We start from the raw sequence: 16,607 nt of genomic DNA on the forward strand, positions 1-16,607 counted from the left end.
CAGAACCTCCGACGTCCATTCACACGTATCTCCTTGGCCATAATCGTCCCCTACCTCCACCTTCACTTTCGGATTCCCTCGAAGCATTTTCAACCCCCGTTCTCACCTATGGTAGCTAGCCACAGAAGTCAGCTAGCTAGCTGGCAAACTTTTATCAACGTTTTTACTTCTGACACCAATGTAATGACCTGACTAGATCATAAAAGAACGACTGTCCAGACAGAGGATTGAGTTTACGAATGGACGGTTTATTAAACCAACTTTACACAGGCTACTGTTTGGCCGTAGCCCACGCCAAATAAATGAAAGATAACCCACAAGCCAATCGTGACCTTCTCTTGTGAAGCCCAGACGTAAGAGAGAGAACAAAGGCAAAACCTGGTCTTAACTTCCAATGCTCCATCCCCCTGCCCAACCCCCCTCCACGCCACTCCGCCAACCGCCAGGATGCCCGGCATCAGAACATTCCAGGCATTCCCATGATTGGCAGATAGCAGGTTGACTGACATGTCGGACCCCGCGAACACAACCACCTACTAGCCTAACACATAACACACAGCTGTCTGTGCGGGTCGCTACACAGCCCCCCCACCACAAAGTCCCTCGTCCCCGAGGGAACAAACAAAGTCTCTGAAGCGACCCGGAGGTCTCCTTTGCCTGCGTGGCCGTGATGGTCGCAGAGTGCCCCTCTGGGAACCAGGGGATGAAGGCAGGGATATGGGGGACAAGGAAGCGGGAACGGGTAATACAGTCCGTGGCTCTGGGGAACCACGCGGTGACACAGGGGGGGAGACAGGGGGAGTGGGCTGTCTGGAGCCTTGTCTGCGGCACCTGGGGGTGGGTGCCTGGAGAATGGCATTGCCAGAGAGGGGAATAGTGGGGGTTCCTGGGGTTTGGGGAGAAGAGGCCCCTCTGTATGGGGCTAACCTGTCCCAGTGCAGTGCCACCTTTCTCCCCCTGGGAGGAAGCTGCACCCGGTAAACAACCTCCCCTACCCTCTCCAGGACACTGCAGGGTCCCACCCAGTGACTGTCCAACTTGGGGCATCTGCCTTTTTTCCTTAGCGGGCTGTAGACCCAGACCAGCTCCCCAGCCACAAAGTGCCTTCCCCGGGTGTGCACGTCATAGTTCCTCTTCTGCCTCACACCTGCATTCACCAGCTGCTCTCTGGCGAAGGTGTGGGCTGTCTCCAGGCGGTCCTGGAGTCTCCGGGCATACTCCGGCCCCGGGGGAACATGAGGGCTATCCAGGGGCCGACCAAACGCCATCTCCGCAGGGGTGCGGATCTCTCTCCCCAGCATGAGGAGGGCAGGCGTGCAGGAGGTGGAGTCTTGGACAGCGGAGCGGCATGCCATGAGGACCATAGGCAGGTGCTTGTCCCAGTCACGCTGGTGTTTGGAAGAGACGATGGCCAGCTGCTGTCCAAGCGTTTTATTGAAGCGCTCTACAAGGCCATCACTTTGAGGATGGAGAGGAGTAGTGCGGGTCTTGTGCATACCCAGCCTCTCACACATGGTGGCGAACACACGGGACTCAAAGTTTCTGCCCTGGTCGCTGTGGATGGACTCTGCAGCTCCAAACCTGCTGAACATCCCCGCTGTCAGGGCGTCGACGATGGTCTCTGCCTCCTGGTCAGGCAGAGCATAGGCCTCGGGCCATTTTGTGAAATAGTCCATGGCCGTGAGCACCCAGCGGTTTCCACTGTCTGTGGTGGGGAACGGCCCAACTACATCCACTCCCACCCTCTCCATGGGAGCCCCCACTGGGAACTGTTGGAGCTGAGCATGAGAGCGGCCTGGGGGGCCCTTTCTCGCTGTGCAGTTGTCACAGCGGCGACAAAAGTCCTCCACATCCCTCTTGTGCTGCCCCCAGTAGAAGCCCTGACGGAGACGGCGCAGTGTTTTTGTGACCCCAAAGTGTCCAGTCCCCACCCCGCCATGAGTACTCTGGAGCACAGCCTCCCGCAATGCTTTTGGGACCACCACCTGCCACCTCTCCTCACCCGTAGCTGACTCCTTCCATGCCCGCTGTAGCACGCCATCAGCCAGCCGCAGTCTCTCAAACTTTGACCACAACCCTTTGGTCGCGAGTGAGAGCGCTGTCACCTCTTCCCATGGTGGCCTCACCTGCGCCTCTACCCACTGTAGCACTGGCTGTAGGTCTGTGTCCCGTCCCTGCTGCTGCCGCCATTCAGCCACGTCGACAGTCTGCAGCTCACAGCAGACAGGCCCGCTCGCCCGACACACTGTGGCACAGACCCCCTCTGCACACAGCTCTCTCTCCCGTCCCTCTCTCCGCTCACAGTGGCGGCAGCCGTCTGCAGTACAGGGCCGACGGGACATGGCGTCGGCGTTGGAGTGGCGTGCCCCTGCCCTGTGCACCACTGTGAAGTCATACGGCTGAAGCTCCTCCAACCAGCGTGCCACCTGCCCCTCTGGCTCTCTGAAAGACATGAGCCACTGGAGAGCAGAGTGGTCAGTCCTTACAGTAAAGGGCAGACCACCCAGGTAGTACTTGAAGTGTTTGACGGAAGCCACAACAGCCAAGAGCTCCCGCCGGGTGACACAGTAGCGGCGCTCATGTTTGTCAAATGTTTTGCTGAAGTACGCCACCACTCTCTCCCCCGCTGGCCCCACCTGGGCCAGCACCCCACCCATGCCCACATTGCTCGCGTCTGTGTCCAGGATAAAGGGCAAGGTGAGGTCAGGGGGGGCGAGCACGGGGGCCTCGATCAGTGCACGTTTGAGGGTGTTGAACGCCTCCTCACACTCCACTGTCCAAGTGAAAGCTTTGTCCTTCGGCAGCAGGCGGTTCAGTGGAGCAGCAACGCTTGAGAAGCCCCGTACAAACCTCCTGTAGTACGAGGCCAGGCCCAGGAAGCTCTTCAGCTGACGCTGGTCGGTGGGGGTGGGCCAGTCTCTGACAGCCCCTACCTTGTCCTCCATGGTGCTGATCCCCTCCTTCCCCACTCGGTGGCCCAAGAAGGACACCTCTCTCCTCATGAAGTGGCACTTCTCGGGGTGGAGCTTCAGACCTGCGGCAGCCACCCTCTCCAGCACACGCCGTAGCGCCCCCAGGGCTGACTGGAAGGAGCTGCCATGGGCCAGGATGTCATCGAGGTATACCAGACACTGCTGTCTGGGGATGCCATCCAGCACCCTGTCCATCAAACGCTCAAAAGTAGCTGGAGCGTTGCACAGGCCAAAGCACAGGACCTTGAACTGCCAGTGTCCTCTGTTAGTGGAGAATGCAGTTTTGGCTCTGGCCTCTGGGGAGAGGGGCACCTGCCAGTAGCCACTGCGGAGGTCTAGTGAGGAGAACCAGGAGGACCCCCTAACCAGGTCCAGCGACTCATCGATACGTGGTATGGGGTATGAGTCCTTCCTGGTTACCTCATTCAGCCGCCTGTAGTCCGCACAGAACCTCAGCTTGCCCCCCTTCTTCGGAACCATGACGACTGGCGCCGCCCAGGGGCTGTCTGAGGGCTCAATGAAGTCTGCCCGCTGCATCTCCAACACAGCCTTGTCTGCCGCCTCCTGGCGTGCCAGCGGGATACGGCGGGGACGCATCTTGATGGGTCGAGCATCACCTGTGTCGATCTCATGCTGCACCAGATGAGTCTGACCCACCTCTTCCTCACTCAGCGCAAAGCTGTCTCTGAATTCAAACAGCAACTGCCACAACCGTTCCTGCTGCTCGGGGTCAAGACCAACACAGTTCCTCCCCCATATCTCCCTCACTGCAGACAGTGTCCTCTCCTCTCCCATCTGGGGTAGCTGGGCTGGGGGGGCGCGGCCTGGGCTCACAGAGGGCTGTGTCATGGAGGTAGCTGGGGGAATGTAACACACCGCAGTAGGTGACAGGGGGGCTGGGGAAAAGTCACACACAGCTGTGGGGGGGGGGGGGGGCAGCCATGAGTCTCTGCTGCTTTAACTGTTGGAGTAAAGGGTTTGTTGGGTTGAGTGAATGTGACATTAGGGGGGGCCATGGTGACTTCCGGCCCTCCCTGGAAGCTCAGTGTGCCCCTATTTAGGTCTAACTGGCAGCCTGTGCTCCTAAGAAAGTCCAACCCCAGGATACAAGGGTCCTGCACAGCCGCCACCCACACAGGATGACGCACAGTCCTGCCCCCTACTGTCAGAGTCATTATTCCCTTCCCTTTCATGGGTGCCAGCTCACCTGTGACTGTGCGGAGCTGCACAGTTGTAGGCTCACACTGAGTCCAACCTGGCACAATATCTGGCCTCACCAGGGTTACTGTGGACCCAGTGTCCACCAGGGCGGAGCAGGGCACACCCTCCACAGTGACAGGGACATGACAAAAGTCCCCAACACAGGTCCGGCCCACCACAACAACAGGCTCCATTCGCTTGCTCTCGTCTGCTTCTGGGGGAAGTGGAGCCTTGCGTCCCCGTCTGTGCCGGTGGGCTCCTCCTGAAGATGATGGTGGTTGGGATAGAAAGCCAGGGGTCCGCACTACCCGGTCTATGCGGACCCCGAGCCGTTTCCCTGAGCTCTGGGGGACATGGGGCAATTTCGGCGCAGATGGCCTGGCTGGCCACAACCCCAGCAGACCCTGGGACCAGGGTGTGTGTTTTGTGCCGCCTGTAGCGACACAGCACGAATGAGTTCTGTCATTTCAGCCACCCATGCAGGCTTTTCCGGCTCCGGGCTGCTCTGCCCCCCAGCTCGCACAGAGGGTGTGTCTCCCTGCACCCCCACCAAAGCCCCAGCTGAAGTCCCAGCCCACACCAGCTCCCTCTCCAAAGCCATCTCCAAGGCTATCTGCAATGACTCAGGATGAGCCAGCTGGGTCTGTATGCGCAGCTCCGTAGGAGAGAGCGCCTGTATGAACTGGTCCCGTGCTAGCTCGCTCTGCACGGAGGGGGGCATGTGAGCATATGCCCGCCGAGAGAGGCTCTCAATGTCATTAGCTAACACCCGTAGAGGCTCTCCAGGCTGCCTGCGTCTATTACTCAGTTCGGAGCGCAGTAGCCCGGGCTGTACACTGTCCATAGCGCCTCCTCAGTGCTCCCACTAAAGCGCCATAATCATGTCTGTCCTCGGGGCTAATCAATATCAAACAGGCCAGAGCTTCATCCGTGAGGCATAAAGCCAACTGCAGTGCCCTTTCTTCATCCGACCACCCCCTAAAATGAGCTAACAGTTCAAACTGAGCATGAAAAGCTTCCCAATCCGCCTTACCGGAATACTTCGGGGTCTTAACAGATACGGACGCAGCCGGGAACTGGGCGCCGCCATGTTTGTTTACATCCTGAGCCCCAGATTCCTCGTCCCGCCGCGTCGACGTCACCACTTCGGCCCGCCCACCAGAATCCGCGCGAAACACAGTCGACGAGGCGCTCATGCCCGCTTCAGCCGCCATCACTCTAGCGTCCTCCCTCAAGCGGCCTCTGCGCTCCGACGCCCTGGCGATCTCCTCAGCCAGAACCTCCGACGTCCATTCACACGTATCTCCTTGGCCATAATCGTCCCCTACCTCCACCTTCACTTTCGGATTCCCTCGAAGCATTTTCAACCCCCGTTCTCACCTATGGTAGCTAGCCACAGAAGTCAGCTAGCTAGCTGGCAAACTTTTATCAACGTTTTTACTTCTGACACCAATGTAATGACCTGACTAGATCATAAAAGAACGACTGTCCAGACAGAGGATTGAGTTTACGAATGGACGGTTTATTAAACCAACTTTACACAGGCTACTGTTTGGCCGTAGCCCACGCCAAATAAATGAAAGATAACCCACAAGCCAATCGTGACCTTCTCTTGTGAAGCCCAGACGTAAGAGAGAGAACAAAGGCAAAACCTGGTCTTAACTTCCAATGCTCCATCCCCCTGCCCAACCCCCCTCCACGCCACTCCGCCAACCGCCAGGATGCCCGGCATCAGAACATTCCAGGCATTCCCATGATTGGCAGATAGCAGGTTGACTGACATGTCGGACCCCGCGAACACAACCACCTACTAGCCTAACACATAACACACAGCTGTCTGTGCGGGTCGCTACAATATGACTATTTGAACCAGAAAAAATGAGGAAGTGGGATGTGTCACTTCTTCGGTCTCTGCTGACAGCTTTGGCTGAAGCTGACATCTATCTTGTTTCATTTATTTAGAATATCATAATTTTCTGGCATAGGTGGTTTCTCTCTTTTCTATCTGTTAAATATCTGTTTTTCTAACGCACCCTGTACTTACACGCATGCGCATTTAAAGAGGAAGCTCAACATTGGACATTGCTTCATCAACAGTTGCCCTATTTAGTTTAGGTAGTTGCATAGTACAGCACAATCTAAATTTCGGAAGAAATCACTCGTTACTCTAAGGATTTGAAATACAGTAACGTAGGATTTTTGTTGTACATGCAGAATCTACAAAGGCTCTGAAACAAGGTGCAGTGATGAGCTTTTTTAGTTTTGGTCAAAGTGCACAAATCGATATAGTTTTGAATGACGCTGAGACAAGAAAGAAAGCCGAACATAAGACCGAAGATGGGAAAGTGGACCAATATTTTCTGTTTTATGATGGCGATACAGTATCTGGAAAAGTCAACATAACACTGAAGAATCCAGCGAAAAGACTCGAGCATCAAGGCATCAGAATCGAGTTTATTGGTAAAATTGGTAAGTGTGACAAAGACCCATCTTTGTGTTGTCACTACCAAAATAAGCTACACAATTATCCATGGTGCAAAACATTAACAAGTCTCTATTCATGATATTGTCATCCTAATTAATTGCCAGGCTGATCAAATTAGCTATCTGTGTCCTATGATTGAACAGTGACGCAACACGTAGCCATGCCATGTTCATTCACTGCATGCAACTTGGGCACGGGTTAAAGCGTCGTGATACTGGAAGTGATCAACAGAAGAACCATTGTGCCACAGAAACTCTCCTACAGTAGATTCTACCTGGTCAGAAGTTCAAAAATGTGTGAGAATCATTAGGCTAACTTAACCAGTCAGACGTTCAGATGTGAAAATCATGAGACTAACTTAACCTGTCAGTTACACTTGGTCTGTATCATGTCATTTAGGCCTACATTGTAATAAACGTTATCAGTATCGCACAGACAGGAATAAAATGACTCTCCGGTGGTGTAATGTTTCATTAACTACTCATGGTGTGATTATGATAACATACAGAAACTCAAGTCCTTTTGTTCACCCGACCTAGAATACCTCAATCAAATGCTGACCCCATTACCTACCAAGATAATCATCTTCGGTTATAGTCACAGCCGTGTATATTCCCCCTCAAGCCAATATCACGACGGCCCTCAAGGAACTACACTGGACTTTATGCAAACTGGAAACCACATGTGACCAACGCCTCGATTCAGTCTTATGTAGCAAAATTTTTAATATATATATATTTTTTTACATTGGCTAAAAGTAAAGACTCGGAGCTAGAAAATCGTATATCATACACTGCAGTTGCGGAACAATGAGAAAGTAACTCTGCTTTGAAAGTTGATAAATTCCACTTTTGAGAAAATGGCCCTTGGATGTTTTGGTACACTTACTGGAGAGCCCGTCTTTGTCTACGCCCATTCAGCATCGTTCACAACCGTCTTAAGCATTAGCCCCACCCATCTCTTTAAGGATTCACATGTGAGGCCATGTGGAAAACACACCCTATATCAAATCAAATGTAAGTTTATTTGTCACATGCACAGGATACAGAAGATGTAAACAGTACAGTGAAGTAGTTACTTGCATGGTAGCAATATCAAAAACAGAAAGTGTCCAGATACAATATTTTTGTCATTATTAGAAGACGCTTACCTGACACTTGTCTAAATTGATGGGTCATGTGAAGGAAATGCTGTAACCACCCACCAAGCCACATCTAGCTTAGTGGATGGGTCACTATTCTCTAGACATGTACACATGTTCATGAAATACAATAGATGGCCGTAATCACCCCCAGACACACCTGGCTAATTTGATGGGTCATGTACTAATCCGGCCAAAGTGGACTCTTTTGTTTAGACATGTAGTTAGCTAAACAATGGACCAGAATACTCCCAACTCCTACTACTACTACCACCAATGCAAACATTATCATAGCTGTAGTATGAATCTGCAGGTAGCTAAAGCTAACAAATTAGGTTCAATGTTAGCTAGCTAACATTAGGCTATAACTAGCAATACAAATGGGTTTCAGATTCAAATAATATTACTACACAGATCATACACGTAACATTAGCTAGTGAGCCAGCTAGCTAACAGTATGCTTTAACTTGCAATGAAAATGACTTTCTGAAAAAATTAGTTATTTATATCTTAAACTATAGCTAGACTCTTACCCGTATGCATGGATGAATGCTTCACGACAGACTGGAACTATTTAACTTCATTTTGTTTGTAGCTACATCTTGTTTGGCCAGTGTTGTTTCAAGTCACTCTGGTTCACAGTGGCGTGTGCAGAAAGTAGCCCATCATTTTTTCCAACTGATCTGTCGATAACGCCTGGTAAATTCAGGGCATCAATGTTGTTGAGAAGTTGCAACTTTTGTAGTTCTCGATGGCTAATGTTATATCTTTCAAAAACGGTGCGGCAGACCAATCCAAACTCATCTCCCGGCATGTCCAGCCCATCCATTATCTCAGCCAATCATGGCTAGTGGGAAGGTTCCTGTCTTTTTCCATGGCTAAACCAACTAAACTCAGCAAAAAAAGAAACGTCCCTTTTTCAGGACCCTGTCTTTCAAAGATCATTTGTAAAAATCCCAATAACTTCACAGATCTTCATTGTAAAGGGTTTAAACACTGTTTCCCATGCTTGTTCAATGACCCATAAACAATTAATGAACATGCACCTGTGGAACGGTCGTTAAGACACTAACAGCTTACAGACGGTAGGCAATTAAGGTCACAGTTATGAAAACGTAGGACACTAAAGAGGCCGTTCTACTGACTCTGAAAAACACCAAAAGAAAGATGCCCAGGGTCCCTGCTCATCTGCGTGAACGTGCCTTAGGCATGCTGTAAGGAGGCATGAGGACTGCAGATGTGGCCAGGGCAATACATTGCAATGTCTGAAGTGTGAGACGCCTAAGACAGTGCTACAGGGAGAGAGGACGGACAGTTGATCTTCCTCGCAGTGGCAGACCACGTGTATCAACACCTGCACAGGATCGGTACATCTGAACATCATACCTGCGGAACAGGTACAGGATGGCACCAACAACTGCCCGAGTTACACCAGGAACGTACAATCCCTCCATCAGTGCTCAGACTGTCCACAATAGGCTGAGAGAGGCTGGACTGAGGGCTTGTAGGCCTGTAAGGCAAGTCCTCACCAGACATCACCGGCAACAACATCGCCTATGGGCACAAACCCACCGTCGCTGGACCAGACAGGACTGGAAAAAGTGCTCTTCACTGACGAGTCACGGTTTTGTCTCACATGGGGTGATGGTCGGATTTGCGTTTATCGTCGAAGGAATGAGCATTACACCGAGGCCTGTACTCTAGAGCGAGATCAATTTGGTCTGGGGCGGTGTGTCAGCATCATCGGACTGAGCTTTTACTTTTAGATTTGTCTGTTTTGTTTTGAATTGTTAGATACTTATCTAACAAGTTATTTAGTAGTATTTTGATACACCCGCAATAACATCTGCTAAATATGTGTTTGTGACTAATAACATTTACATTTTTTACACGCTTGTAAGATGCAGTAACCAGTTGTAATTGTGTTGCATTACCTTGAATCTCTCTCTATAGTACATGTAATACCTTTTAAAGGGATAGATTAGAAAGTAATCTGTAAACTGGTGATACCAACAACCATTTCTCTCTTTTCAGAGCTGTACTACGACAGGGGAAACAACTATGAGTTTGTGTCTCTGGTTAAAGACTTGGCCCAACCGGGAGAGCTAACGCAGTCCCGGACCTTCGACTTTGAGTTCACAAATGTGGAGAAACCATACGAGGCCTACACGGGCCAGAATGTCAAATTACGGTAAGCAACATTAAGCATATGGCAAGACTAAACAAACCATGCATGAAACATTTTCACAGCGCAATAGGACTGTGTTACATACATTGGTGATTTTGGTGGGGCAAAAAATTATAAAAGTGGGATGCATGCCAGCAAAGCCACAACACATCACTAAACAATACATTAATTGCACTATAATGGTGACAAACGGTACCTACAAACTGTTAGGGCCTACATACAGCAGTCCCAACATCTTACCACTGCTACACCTGGTTATCAGTGGAGTCTTGTCTGGCAGCGAAACAGTTCATCCAGCCTCATTTACTGCTTTTTAAAAAACATAGGTGATATGGTTGACTTGCCTAAACAAATGTGGTTTCTACTGACAATTGAGATGTACAAACTATGGCATAAGGGGACGACAAGCGGATAAGAGGCAATCTGTAATTTCAATTAAGACATTAATGAGCGAGCTAGGACGGACGTAGTCAATATAGCTATTTGTTTATCACTTTTGAAATGTACAGCGACAGAATTCAGAACATGGTTCGTTCTTACAGTGTTCTCCCTGTACACCAAGTCAGAACCGTAGGATAAATAAAGTGGGCATATAAGCTCTTACAATATTCAATGATTACATTTCTCTAAAACAGGTTATACGCTACATGTGCACCACCTGTAGGTGAAATTAAGAGGGGTAAATAGACCAAATTATTAGTCTTACTACACAACATACACTTAGTACTACTTTCTTAGCTACAGTATATATATCTCCCTAGCATATTACATAATTTATGCAGCAGCATACAATACATTTTTGGACTTACCTGTTGTGCTGTGCTCACAGGAAGGTGGCGCGGCAGTCCTTCGTGTGCAAAGTCTGGCATTCTCTGGATTATGGTGCTTTCAAAACAACTGAGAACTCTGGAGGGGGGGGGGGGGGGGAAACAAGGTTGAATCATGATGACATCATTGATCTTCAGGTCGTAGCTCTAGAAAGAGGCCGGATTTACAAAGTTCAAAATGTATTTTCCCAGTCGGAGCTCGTTTATTCCCGACTTCCCAGTTGTCTTGAACAGTTCCGAGTTAAGTTGTTTTGAGCGTGGCACAAATCATGTTTCATTGATAGCATGGCCTATCTTGAATGTTTATCATTTCAAACTTGGAAAAGAGCCCCTTAATCCCAGATTTGTGACCACACAGCCACTGTCACTGATTCCTTCCAAACCACTCATTGTTGAATTTGCGATTTCCAACTTGTTGTGTAATGTTTATGTCCAATGGCTGATGAGCACCGATACGTTTTATCTATAATTTCTCTTCATATGACAAGGATTGAAAAGGATTTGCCAGTAGATTGTTGACTTGATTCATGATTATGAATGCTAGTTAAGATTTTGAAAGTATGATGTTGACATGATCAGTCCAATCAAAGCTACGGTAGATATAACATGATTTTACGTCATTTTATCTGTGGCCAATGACCTTGAGCCTTCTTGGATGGGCACTTCTAATGTAACTCTATGGCAGCACCCAAGGGGCTTGAATTTGAGGTCTACTCTTACCACCACAGAAAGCACTGAGCAAGGCTGAAACACCAGCATTTTGGAGCTGCCTTACTCAAGAAAACAAAGAGACCATGTTTGTATGCAGCTTTATTAACTCAATTATATATTTATCTTAATTGTTTGCAAACTGTTATGTGACACGTATTAATGCCAAAATAACATGCAAAACAGGCAAGCCGCATGCTCTGAGGATGTGGCTAGGGATGCCTTCTGGGCTGGCAGCTTTATGAGGGTTAACACGCTTAAATGTCTTACTCGGCCACGGAGAATGAGAGCCAGTCCTTGGGAGCGGGCCACGTCTGTGGCACTGAGTTATTCTCAAATGTACAATGTGCAGGGATACTTGAGTATTTGAGGTAGATATGTACATGTAAGTGGGGATTAGGAAAAAGTGACTGGTAGCAGGAATATATACATACGTATGGTAATATACTAGTGTAAACAGGAGTAATAGTGACCGTAGCAGGATAAATACATGGATACTAATGGTAATTGCAATGAATGAACAGCAGCATAGTGGTAGTAATAAATCAAATCAATAATCATTTTAGCAGCAGTGTAGTTGTGAGGGGGAGCAGTAGTTGTTAACTATTTAACAGTCTTATGGCCATGGGATGAAAGCTTTTTTAAAGGGATCCTTCAGGATTCAATGACTTCCAGTCACTGCGCTTATGCTAATTAGCATTGGCTCGTGAAGCTATCTCTTAACTTCCTTCATACAGTGACATAAAAATGGTATCCACGAGTTCATATGACTCTGGGGAATGTAGATAAAGGGCCTTATTGCCAAAATCCCTTTAAGAGTCTGTTGGTCTTTGCCTTGATATTACTGTATATGCATCATGGCTCAGACTTCACTTGATTTCTACTATGTCTCAGCAACTATTTGTGGTCTTTATAGAGAGAATGTGACTCCTATCAGCGTTATTGCAGACCCTCTGAATTGTTTTTTTGTGCATCCTGTATTATTACCCAATAGATTAGTTGATATTCTGACTCTTTTTTTATATTGCAGCTACTTTCTGCGGGTAACTGTAAGCCGGAGACTGAACGACATCAGTAAAGAAATGGACATTGTTGTGCACACGCTCAGTATGTACCCAGAACTCAACTCGTCTATCAAGATGGAAGTGGGAATCGAAGACTGCCTGCACATCGAGTTTGAGTACAACAAGTCTAAGTATGACTATATTACCATGGTTTATCATATACATTGATTGGAAGGCTTGCGATATTCCTGTTTTTGAATGGCGGGCGAGATAGCAGAGCTTTAGTGAAACTTCCGTCTCCCTGGTTGAACTTCCCTAAACTCCCATGATAATAGCGTTTTTATATCATATGATTTGTGAGGGAAAAACCACCTGAACATAATAGAACATTTGAAGTAGCTTTTGTCGCAATTCTATATACACACTGACCGGTTTGAGGGGAGTGAAACATTGTCGTAGTTCTTGTTATTATGACAACTTCTGTCAGTACTGTTTATTAGCATTTGATGGAAGTGACTAGTTAAACAAAACCAGTTTGGTTTTCAGTCTCTCCTTGTCCATAGACCGCTCTCAAGGTAAGGAAACCAATACCTAAATATGTCATTCTTGCTGTGAACTGTCATTTTAACGCAGGTACCACCTAAAAGATGTCATCGTGGGGAAGATTTACTTCCTGTTGGTACGGATCAAGATCAGACACATGGAGATTAATATCATCAAGCGAGAGATGACTGGCACGGGCACAAACGTGTACCATGAGAACGACACCATAGCCAAGTACGAGATTATGGATGGAGCACCAGTGAGAGGTGAGTGGCATTGACAACCAGTGGAGGCTGGTAGAAGGGGAAATCGGAGGACGGGCTCATTGTAATGGCTGGAATGGAACTGTATGTTTTGATAATTTTCCATTCACTTCATTCCAGCCATTACAATGACCCCGTCCTCCGATTTCCCCTTCTAGCAACCTGCACAGTTGACAAGGCTGGATTTACACGCTGGGCATGGGACGTGGACAGAAAGCGTTTAAACAATGTTTTGGGATTTTACAGTGAACTATCACTTTAATAATATGGGTTTTGTCTCTTTCAGGGGAGTCTATCCCTATTCGACTTTTTCTGGCTGGCTATGAGATCACTCCTACGATGAGGGGCATCAACAAGAAGTACTCTGTGCGGTACTACCTCAATCTGGTGCTCATAGACGAGGAGGAGAGGCGTTACTTCAAACAGCAGGTACATGCAGACACACGGTAGAGACCGTACAAACACCAGACCCGTGGTAGAGACAGAATGGAAGATGGGTAGGTGTTGGTTCATAATGCGCTACGCTGTTGTTCTATTTGGTCTGATTGGTGTCTAATTTGTGGTATATCTCAATAGTCAAGGTCAGCACATTGCTCATTTCAACTCTGTGCATGGGTGCTGTGTAACAGTAAGGCTGTAACAATACATTGATTTTGTATAATGGATGTAACGAAAGGAAACCAAATAGAGGTCCAATCATACCTGTATCACACCATGCTGCATCGTAACATGAGGTGTACACCACTATATACTAGTTGGCTGTGTGTTACCTGGGATGTGTTGATTAGCGCAACAGAAAAGTAATATTGAACATTCTTACTGGACAAGTTCAGGTAGTCTCTCCCTGTTTCCTTCTGTTTTTGTCCATTTGGTGCCTCATTAACGCTACCTTGTTTTGTTGCCTTGTTCTAGGAGATCACTCTGTGGAGGAGGGGGGACGTAGTGAGGAAGAGCATGTCCCACCAAGCGGCCATCGCCTCACAGCGCTTCGAGTCCTCGTCCAGTGACGAGAAAGCCCTAGCTCATGCCCAGGCTAAGGAACAGTAGCTAAGCCCCAGCATAGCCTACAATCCATCGCTTCGAAAAGGTGTGTGTGTGAGCACTATGTGGGGAACATGTCTGTGAATCTACGACTGAGAAAGAATGCATGTGTGTTCACCTCATCTATGAATGTGTGCGTCGTCACGTCAGGACCTCGTCAGGTCATATCTATGACAGAGCATGTGTGATGTACAAAATTATGTGAACGGCAGCCATTTTAGGCATATATTTATAACCTCTCCCCTTTCAACGTTGCCATTTCATCAACAACACTGATGATGTCACTTTCTCCAACAACTGCAGCTGAAAAGGGATGAAAGATGTCACTTAATAATTCAATGTTTGAAGAAATAAGGCGTTCTGATGGTATATTTTATGAACTTTTAGCCAGGTTTTTCTGCTGTACTGATTATCGTAATGTCTTTTTTCTGTCCTTTGAATTAGTGATGTTTCTTAAGTCAAACCAAGGGTATAAACAGCTGCTGTTGAGAAACCTTTTAGGCATCTCGTAATGAGTACTTGTCTTTGGCAGTTGGACTCAATGGACATGGGCGTCATCCAATCAAGATGATCAGATCACTACCTGATCAAGGTTTGTGGTGTACACACATGGTATTAAAATTGGTCTCTTATCCGTCCACTGTATGCGTCCAGTGTCCGCATGTTAGCGCAAGGTATAAACGTGGCTTTAAAATCAGAATGCGAAATGTCATGCAACTTTAGATGCACACCAGCTTAGGGAAAATGACATTTGAATTGTCAAACAAATTCTTTGTATAAAACATTGCATTCCATTTGAATTCCATTCATCAAAAATAACATTACATTGCAAACTGTGTCATTATCAGTAGATGCAAACATGTACATTTTTTTAATGTATTTGATATTTTATCAGCATTATACATGTTCTGGGTTTGTCTAGGTGAGTTATGTCCATTAACATTGGGCGAGTTAGTTTTGCATGGCCCAGTGTGGTACACTAATGGTTTCTCGGAACTGATGGCTTCTACGGTTGCGTTAGGATAGTTAAAGTAGTAGGTTAGGATAATTAACATCACAGGTTAGGATAATTCATGTAACAGGTTAGCGGCAGGTAGCCTAGAGGCTAAGAATGTTGGCACTGTACCTGAAAGGTCGGTGGTTTGAATCCCCGAGCGATTAGGTGAAACATCTGCCGACGTGCACTTGAGCAAGGCACTTAACTCGAATTGCTCCTGTAAGTCGCTCTGGATAAGAGCGTCTGCTAAATTACTGAAATGTGAAATGTTAGGACAATTAGGTTAAGGTTAGGAAAAGGGTTAGGCTGAGCAAAAATGCGCTACTCCATCTAACCATAGAAACCATCAGTATCACCACACCGGTTCCCCTGGTAGGCAGAGTTTTCTCATTTTAGACCATTCCATTGGTCCTGATGAAATCACTACCCACCCAAAACAAACTCCCCCACTGCTACTGCTGTTAATACAAGTGTGGCAGATTTTGGTGTAACCTTTCCAACTTATGAACTGAATATTTCAATTTAATACCTTTCTTTTTTATTTGCACAAGATCCACAGTTTTCTGTCTGTAATTGGTTTGAAAAGTACCTAGAAAACATTACCAGCACTGGTTAACTTTTTTCCTTATGGTTAATTGCCAAATGGTTCTAGTTCAATTCTAGAAACCTCACAGCTTATTTTTCCTGTCATCTCCAACCATTTTACACCATGTACATGACTTCCGGTGTGAATGCGCTGAAGTCCTCATAACGTGTGCCGCCACTGTAATATTGCCTGGAAATAATATGAAGAAACAAAGAATGTGTTAGTCTTTTGGAATGGTGTTTTGTATTATGCTCTAACTAGACTTCAGGCTAGATTCAATCAGATTCACGCTAGCCGACTCCCTCATAGCTGTTGTTTTTAAGGTGTCGGAGGTGGAACTGGGTTAGAGCTGTCAAATCCACAAGGGTCTCCCAGGATTATACCTATCGTGGACATTGCCATTGGCTGCACATGGTCGCATTAGTATAAATCCCATGCAGCCGTACATTCTCATTCTGAACCTCTAGCGTGAGTAGGGTTTCGTGTGTGGTTTCGTGACAGTTGGTCACCAACTGACATATTGCTTAAATTAAAACCAAAGATCCGCCTTGTGGGTACTGGTTAACGCTGAAGTGAATTAATCTAGGCCTTCATGAATTTTACAGCCCTTTTTGGGCACCTGATAAATGAACTGAAACGGTATTGTCCATAG

At 47.4% G+C, this 16,607-nt stretch overlaps 1 protein-coding gene across 2 annotated transcripts; it reads left to right on the top strand.

The window, feature by feature from the left end:
* The first annotated feature begins 6,113 nt into the window (after window positions 1-6,113).
* On the top strand, window positions 6,114-16,189 carry LOC120031249 (vacuolar protein sorting-associated protein 26B-like). Of its 2 annotated transcripts, XM_038976927.1 has the most exons (7): window positions 6,114-6,641; window positions 9,833-9,989; window positions 12,552-12,716; window positions 13,159-13,334; window positions 13,618-13,760; window positions 14,244-14,418; window positions 14,905-16,189. In XM_038976927.1, the coding sequence occupies exons 1-6, from the start codon at window positions 6,419-6,421 to the stop codon at window positions 14,376-14,378; spliced, it is 999 nt and encodes a 332-aa protein (XP_038832855.1). In that variant the 5' UTR covers window positions 6,114-6,418; the 3' UTR covers window positions 14,379-14,418; window positions 14,905-16,189. The 2 variants fall into 2 exon arrangements, with proteins under 2 accessions (XP_038832855.1, XP_038832846.1); XM_038976918.1 differs by having other exon boundaries at window positions 6,116-6,641; window positions 14,244-16,189.
* The last annotated feature ends 418 nt before the right edge of the window (window positions 16,190-16,607 follow it).

Source organism: Salvelinus namaycush, chromosome 3 (assembly GCF_016432855.1).
Source record: "Salvelinus namaycush isolate Seneca chromosome 3, SaNama_1.0, whole genome shotgun sequence".
In the NCBI taxonomy this organism is placed as follows: Eukaryota; Metazoa; Chordata; class Actinopteri; order Salmoniformes; family Salmonidae; genus Salvelinus; species Salvelinus namaycush.

Excerpts from the sequence above, each read along its gene's own strand:
- LOC120031249 (XM_038976927.1), top strand. The coding sequence starts at position 6,419 with ATGAGCTTTTTTAGTTTTGGTCAAAGTGCACAAATCGATATAGTTTTG. Across the intron at positions 6,642-9,832 it reads CGAGTTTATTGGTAAAATTG|AGCTGTACTACGACAGGGGA; the intron begins GTAAGTGTGACA and ends CTCTCTTTTCAG. Across the intron at positions 9,990-12,551 it reads GGCCAGAATGTCAAATTACG|CTACTTTCTGCGGGTAACTG; the intron begins GTAAGCAACATT and ends TTTATATTGCAG.